The sequence below is a fragment of the Benincasa hispida genome, chromosome 12, assembly GCF_009727055.1.
Source record: "Benincasa hispida cultivar B227 chromosome 12, ASM972705v1, whole genome shotgun sequence".
NCBI classification, from domain to species: domain Eukaryota; kingdom Viridiplantae; phylum Streptophyta; class Magnoliopsida; order Cucurbitales; family Cucurbitaceae; genus Benincasa; species Benincasa hispida.
In genome coordinates this window covers 4,713,315-4,721,118 of record NC_052360.1, presented here as the reverse complement: position 1 = coordinate 4,721,118, position 7,804 = coordinate 4,713,315, and the positions used below count along the sequence as shown (strand labels likewise).

At 30.2% G+C, this 7,804-nt stretch overlaps 1 protein-coding gene and 1 non-coding gene across 3 annotated transcripts; both read left to right on the top strand.

Moving 5' to 3' along the window:
- The first annotated feature begins 914 nt into the window (after nt 1-914).
- Nucleotides 915-997, top strand: TRNAL-UAA. Its single transcript has one exon. It is a non-coding gene; the product is annotated as a tRNA-Leu (tRNA).
- Nucleotides 998-2,576: 1,579 nt separating this feature from the next.
- On the top strand, nt 2,577-6,246 carry LOC120067811 (protein trichome birefringence-like 23). 2 transcript variants are annotated; one of them, XM_039019402.1, is made up of 4 exons: nt 2,577-3,406; nt 3,734-4,011; nt 4,939-5,758; nt 5,989-6,246. In XM_039019402.1, exons 1-3 carry the CDS (start codon nt 3,106-3,108, stop codon nt 5,710-5,712), a joined length of 1,353 nt encoding a protein of 450 aa, XP_038875330.1. In that variant the 5' UTR covers nt 2,577-3,105; the 3' UTR covers nt 5,713-5,758; nt 5,989-6,246. The 2 variants fall into 2 exon arrangements, with proteins under 2 accessions (XP_038875330.1, XP_038875329.1); XM_039019401.1 differs by having other exon boundaries at nt 4,939-6,137.
- The last annotated feature ends 1,558 nt before the right edge of the window (nt 6,247-7,804 follow it).

Here is a 7,804-nt window from a genome sequence, read left to right as displayed (position 1 = left end):
TGATTTACAACAAAAAGGGACAATTCATGAGTTTTCCTATGCTAGTTGAAAATACAATCCTATGACGCACGGACTTGCTATTCATACTCGAATACATTGGTTCACCTCAATTTGGTTGGAAGATCACCTGCCATGGGTGAATTCCATTCTAAATGTTGATAGGTATCTTTCCTAAGCTGCCTTTTTTTTTTTTTAATTGTTCTTGTATTTCTAAAAAAAACATATCTATTTGGTTGCATTATATTTAAAAGTGATTATATCAATTGCAAATATGTTTTTTTTTTTCCCTCATCACACATTTGAAAGATTTTTTGTTAAACATTTTAGACTCATTTTCACATAATATAGTGGTAGTTGCAATTATATTATTAAACTTTCAAATTTAAAAATTGAATTCTCAAATTTATATAATGGTTAGAATCAAGACCTTCAAACTTACCTAATTATATAAATTGTAACATTTGTATAAGTTTGAAAGTTCAAATTTTATCACTTGTGAGTCTAATTTCTACAATTACTGTAAGCTTGAGAGTCCAATCTTAACATTTGTAAAAGTTTAAGAGCTTGTTTTTTTGCAATCAAAAGTTTAAGGGTGTAATTGTAATTCCCACTATATTTTAAGGGTGGTTTTTGCCGCTTGCCCAAAAAGAAGTTTTTAAGTAATTGATTTAAAATTTTAGCTAATTATATATTTAGATTTTTTTTTCTTTTAAAAAAAACACTCATCTTAAATCAAATCTAACGATTTCATTTTTACAACTTGGGTAGGATTGAAGGGATTGATCTTTTTTAGTTTAAAATAAAAAATGTAATACACTTATATTTGAGAAAGAGCATTTGGAATTTATTTATTTAATTACTATATAAATTATTGATAACATTATTATGTAAAAATCATCCTTTAAGCTTCGTAAGCTGGTTTGCCCGAGAGGTTAAGGGGGAAGACTTAAGATCTTCTGCACATAAGTGCGCATGGGTTCGAACCCCATAGCCAGCAGTTTTATTTTATTTAATTAATTACCTTTTTTTTTTTTATTACTTTTATAGTTTATTTTCATCCCTATTATTTTAAAAAATACAATAATACACTTTTTAATTATTTTTGTATAACGTGCTTTTTGTCACTTTTTTATAATCACAATACTCAATAAGAAAAATTATATTTCTTTTTAACGAAGATATCAATTTATAGCCCTAAATTTTGGAAGTTATATCAATTTAACTTCCAAACTATAATTGTGTCAATTAAAACCTTAAACTTTTATAAATATATTAATTTAAACCTTAAACTTAATAACTATAAAATTATCCATTATGTTTTATTTGGTTACGTTTATACAAGTTTCAAGTTTAAATTGATAAAAATTCAGGGTTTAAATTGATACACTTATGAAAGTTTATGATTTAAATTGATATAATCATTAGTTTAGGGTTTAAATTGATACAACTCTCAAAGTTCAATGTTTAAATTGGTATAATTATTAGTTTATGATTTAAATTAATACAACCTCCAGAGTTTAAGACTATAAATTGAGATTCACTATCTTTTTTTATTTTTCACAATTTCGTGACTTTAAAATCGACATGAAAGGTGATTTGAAATTTTCATTATTTCATTAGAAAATCAGCTAAAGATTAAAAATGAGAAATAACATATATAATAATGAATAATAACATATATAATAATGAATAACAAACTTGTTAAAGCAATATATTTTTAAAGCAATTTAACTAATTAACTTTTTGAAATTGATTTTTATTTTAAAGATATCTATAGACATCGACATTTTATCGATATTTCTATCAACATTTTTTCAAAATTAAGATATATATATATATATCACCAACATCCCTTTACATTACATTTATTCTTACCTTTTTTGTTCGTTTGTTAGTACAATACATTTTTGTTTTATTTTATTTTGATAAATTTGAAATACTTACCAAATAAAATTAAAATTTTATTAAATATACAACTTTCAAAATTCATGTACTAAAATTATAGTTTGACTAAGTCAGAATTATTACAATAAATTTAATTTTAAGCGCTCAATCACTATGCTAAGTGAATATTTGATCATAATAATATATGAAACTAATTATCAAAAAAAAAAATTATGAAATAATAATTGGTACCTTTATTCCTAAGTTATATTTTAATAGAAAAAAATTACATCTCCTCGCTTATCTTAAACTAAAAAATAATATTTTTTTTTCTAAGTTTTTCTATTTAAGAGTAAATTCATCCCGTCTTAAATTTACTTTATAAAAAGTTTTTAACTCTACACGAAGATTGAAATTAGGTTGTAAGACTAAAGGTGAAAGAAAAAGAGATTCAATATCGTTATTAAAAATTCGAAAACTAAAAAGTTACATTTTAAATTTTAATGAAGAAAAACACCCGTTGTTAAAAAATTCATAACTAAACTAACGAAAACTAGTTTTTTCGAAATTAAAATAATTTTCATGAATTTTTGAGATGAAGTCAAGCCACCGACTTCCGGAAAAAGTCCTCACCATTCCCGGAGAGATTTGGACCTTTTCGCCATATCAAAATAGGGGTCCAATTTTGAAGATAGGACCCGTCTGAAATGAGCACTAATATTAATTCAATCATAAATTCATTACCTGTAACTCAAATCCCCATATTTTAATCCTACTTATGTACCGTTGTTGATGTTGTTTATGATTTGATTACTCGAACACAGAATTATTAGCGAACTAATATATTAATTTTCCCCCTTCTGTTTGTTTCTCCAACTGGGTGGCGCTTCTTTTACCCTCTGTCCTCTCTCTCAATCATTAATGGCTCAATTTTAGTTTCTGTTTCGCCTTCTTCACTTACTTCTGCAACTCGATTGATAGGGAGCGACCCGAGTTTCTGCGAAGTCTAATCTGCTTCCATTTTTCAGCTTTTTCGTGTTTCTGGGTCTTCCCCTTTTGTTATAACGACAAAATTTGAAGTGGGAATTTGGATCCAGATGCGTTTTAATGGAATCGATCTGATTTAGAGTATTGGGTTTTGGATTTTGTCTCCATTAGATACGGTTTTGAACTGGGCATTGCGATCTTGTTGTTTCAGAGATAAAAGTGGGGAAGAGGAAGATGAAGTTCAATTGGAAGCTACCGTTTCCTTTCAAACGCAACCACGTACTGATTTTGAAGCTTGTTCTTCCTATTCTCTTACTGGGTATTGCTTTTCGTTTCCTCTTTGCCGGTTCCGGTGACGTTCCGGCGCTTTTAGAAACCCCTTTGACAGAGAGGATGGCGGCGCCGACGATTTTGGAAAACCCTTCAACTGAGAAGAACGATGCTTCTGCGATTTTGGAAACTCCTTTGTCTAAGAAGACTGAGGATTTGCAAGCACCAGAAACTCCGGAGGTTGAAAATCAGAAACCACTTGAAGGTGATGAACTGATGCTCGCTTTTTTGTTATTTTATCTTTCTAATCATCCCCTTTAGGATCAAAGATTTGTAACTATTTGCTGTTCTTGTGTAGTAGTGTCAATCAAAATATGGGGATTTTCTGTCTGTGCAATGCTCATATTCTACTGCCATAACTTTCTTTAAGTTTGATGTTGAACATTGGATTGCTCTGCTGGGAAGTAATGAATTGATTCTCTGTTAATTTCTTGTTCACATTCTGTTTGGAAGTGTTCTGTTCCATTTTCTTTTCTTTTTACCCCTTAGATAATGAAGTTTTGAAATCTTGGTCGAATTGAATTTGGTGCAGGGAAGTGTAATTTTTTTGTTGGAGAGTGGATTCCAAATCCATCAGGTCCTGTGTACAATAATGAGAGCTGCCCCCATATTGAAGCTCATCAAAATTGTATGAAGAATGGGCGGCCAGATACTGAATACCTATACTGGAGATGGAAGCCACGGGATTGCGAACTACCAAAGTTTGATCCAGAAAGATTTCTTGAGATGATGAGGGATAAAACATGGGCATTGATTGGAGATTCGATATCTCGAAACCATGTTCAATCTTTATTGTGCATGCTGTCAACGGTATGTAAGAATATGTCAAAATGAAATTTGAAGTAGGGAGATTGCTCTAGGTGATTGACCATAGCTACATTCTTCTCTCATCTAGTCTCTTTGGTTTAGTCAAACAAATTGTTTTATACCATCCCTTTTTAGAACAGAGGCATTCTAAGAAAATCATTTAAGTGTTTTCAATTATAGCTTCATTTTCTTCTGTTACAAGGTTGAAGTTTACCATGCCTGTGCATTTTATTTTCCAGGTACATTCTAAACATAGCTGATATTGTCAATATGTGATACTAGTCTTCCTAGATGGATGTCCATTTATATAAGGAGTTTATCAGAAAATGAATGCTGTGCGACGAACTTATTCGAACAAGATTTGTTATATAGGTTGTGTCCTTGAGTTCTAAGAAAATGAATGCTATGTCAACTACTATGATAAGCTTACTTCTAGTAAACTTTAATACGGGTACATGTTTTCCTTCTGGCATGTTATTTTTTACCCATCTAAACTGAGGAAGTAAGTTTGAAATTAAAGTTTTAATTTCATCTAAATGAACCATGATTCGACTAAGTGGGTAATAATATCCATAGTCAGGTGAGTTCTTTTGTCTTGTGGCTGGACAAGCTTATTATTATTTTTGTGGGTGTTGGTTTCTTGTAGCTCAGTAGTCTTTTTTTTGGTTCTTTCCTCCTAAAAAAGCTCTTTACAGTATCCTGGATTTGTTAGTTTACGTGTTCACTCATACAAGTTCTAAAAACAGCAATGTTTGAATTGCATTGCAAAGAATGAAACGGTCCGAGAAGATGAGGTTCTCCTTGCCTTCAATTTCTCAATTTGATGATCTAGCAATCCAATCTTTTTGTCAGAGTTACATTTTTTAATGCTTGAAAACTTTTCATATTGGAATGTGCAACTTAATCAGGTGGTTGTATACTTGTTCTCAGGTGGAAGTAGCTGTTCATATCTACCATGATGAAGGATACAAGTCTAGAAAATGGAGGTTTCCATCATACAACTTCACTGTTTCAGTTATTTGGTCACCTTTTCTTGCAGAAGCTGCTATATTTGAAGATTATAATGGTGTGTCTACATCTGAAGTTGAGCTTCATCTTGACAAACTCGATAAGAAATGGACAGATGAGTTCCTTCAAATGGACTACATGATTATTTCTAGTGGTAAATGGTTTGTGAAATCTGCAATATACTATGAGAATAACAAAGTGCTGGGCTGTCATTCTTGCCCAAAAAAAAATTATACAGAGCTAGGTATTGATTTTGCCTACCGCAGATCCCTCCGGTCTGCTTTAAACTTTATTATAGCATCCAAGCATAAGGGTATGATATTTATGAGAACATCAACCCCTGACCACTTCGAAAATGGTGAGTGGTCTAATGGAGGAACATGCGATCAAAGGGCGCCGATAAAAGAAGGTGAGATTGAATTGAAGGAACTGACCAAGATTCTGCGCATGGTCGAGTTAGAGGAGTTTAAAAAGGCAGAAGTAAAAGCGTCTCAAAATGGGTTGAATCTTAAACTTCTTGACTTGACCCAGCTTTCATTGTTGAGGCCTGATGGGCATCCAGGTCCATACAGAGAGTTCCAACCATTTGCAAATGACAAAAATGCAAAAGTGCAGAACGATTGCTTGCATTGGTGCCTACCCGGACCGATTGACTCATGGAATGATGTGATTATGGAGATGGTGTTAAACGGATAGGAAACTTCACCACCGACATCAAGCAACGAGATTTTGCTACAAGAAGGTACACTCTGGATTTCTCTTATTGTAGGTAATGCCATTGAGGCCATCTTCTGTTAACAGTGCTTTAGGAGATTCATCTCAATTTGTATTAAAACACAGCCATGTCATTGAGTTGATTAGTAGTTACATATCTTCTTATGCATCAAATTGAGCATATATCTTGTCCTAGTTTGAGCATTAAAAGGGAATGATATCCATTGTTATTGCTTCTTTTTCTTATGATTGAATCAGGTAAGCAAATCTTTGTAACTATAGTTCCAGTTCTCGTTCGAGTTTGTTGCAGTTGGTTCTGCTGGACTGATTTTGTTCTATGGCCCTATCATGAACATTGGGGGGAAAAGAAAAACTGAATGGCATTGAGATATATTATTCCCATCTTATCATTTGATTTTTTTTTTTTAAAAAAAAACTAACCATGTAATCTTTTTGCAGATTTAAGCAGTATTCCATTTAGTAAAATAAAGAAATGATGTTAATTTAACAACCAAAGTAGGATTATCTTATCATGAAACCCCATTCACCAATCACAAAAGAATCTTGAATGTGATCACTTTGTTCTTTTTTGTGTTCCTTTTGCTTTCTCTCTCTCTTCCAATTAAAAAAAAAAAAAGCCTTCAATTCTTGAATTGAGTTTCTTGCTTTTGTGAAGAGAAAGAATGAAGTTTTCTCTTTGAACCATAGATTATTGAACTTTTTAAATTGTATGTGGAGACAAGAAGTATATTTAATTTTTAAATAAGGTCTTTATATGTTCCACTCTTTGAATATGTCACAAAGCAATGTTGAGCATTTTCTGAATTCCTATAAATCATATGAACACTTGAAATTTATTTTGAAATTTGATACTTAATGAATACTAGTCACATCTATTTGGGATAATTTGAATTGATTAAATTTTAGGAAAATTTTCACATATGGTAAATTTGTCAAACTATTTATAAAAACAGTCACAAAAACTCTGATAGATAATAGTAGACTAGTGTCTATCAGTGATAGACTTTTATCAGCTAAACTTTTATCGGCTTCTATCAAAGAAGATTAAAATTTTGCTATTTTAGGTAAATAATTTTCTTTATTTTTTTATTTTTGAAAATTTTCCTAAATTTTGTACTAATGTTTTTTCAGTGGGATTAAGAAGGTAGATATCCATTATGCCTATTTTCCATCCACAAACAGGAAAAAGAAAAAAAGAAACAAATATTTTACATCAACGTTTCTAAAAACAGAGATTTTACATTAATATCTTTTATATAGTCTAGAAAAAAATATTGAAATAACTAAATAATGGTAGCTAAATTTAATCCTTGATTAAAAATTAAATAGGTTGAAATGTAAATTTAGTGCTTAATTTTGATAGTTGTGTTTATTTAGTCTATAATACTTTTAAAAAGTTTCAAATATATTCCTAAAGCTTTTGTTTTGATTCTAACAAAGATTTTTATATTAACACTGTCTCTTAATATTAATGTAACATTATAATTAGATAAACAAATAATAACTTGACATAACATGTTACGTTAATCAACATATTATGTTGATATTTACATACATTGATATAGGGCTTATTAAATAGAAAAATGGATTTAGTAACACAACTAAAAAGTTTTTAGTTTATGAATTAAATAAATACCCTTGTCAAATTTCATTGACTAAAAAGTTTTAAGTTTGTGAATTAAATAAATACAATTGTCAAAATTTGTTGACTAAATTCATAATTGAATTGATCAAGTTACCCATCATTGACGGATGCCACTATTATGAGTTTATTTTAGTATAATAAAAGTTGATAAAGTGATTTGAATAGTAGACCTTCTAATTGCTAACACACACCGAATGTCTGTTAAGTTTGGTTCACTTTGACTTTTTTTTTTTCCACTAGTTTAGGTTTTGCTTTTCTTAATGCTTTTTAAAAATTAAATATGCATAATATTTCTCAACATATTAGTCATTAGAATATTTTAATGATGTGAACATAAACATAACTCAACAAAGATGAACTTATACTATCAACCTCGAAATCTGAAATCCACGTATATAAAAGATATAT

Bases quoted from the DNA above. Each gene is read 5' to 3' on its own strand.
- LOC120067811 (XM_039019402.1), top strand. From the start codon at position 3,106: ATGAAGTTCAATTGGAAGCTACCGTTTCCTTTCAAACGCAACCACGTA. The intron at 3,407-3,733 runs GTGATGAACTGA...AATTTGGTGCAG, and splicing joins AAATCAGAAACCACTTGAAG to GGAAGTGTAATTTTTTTGTT. The intron at 4,012-4,938 runs GTATGTAAGAAT...ACTTGTTCTCAG, and splicing joins TATTGTGCATGCTGTCAACG to GTGGAAGTAGCTGTTCATAT.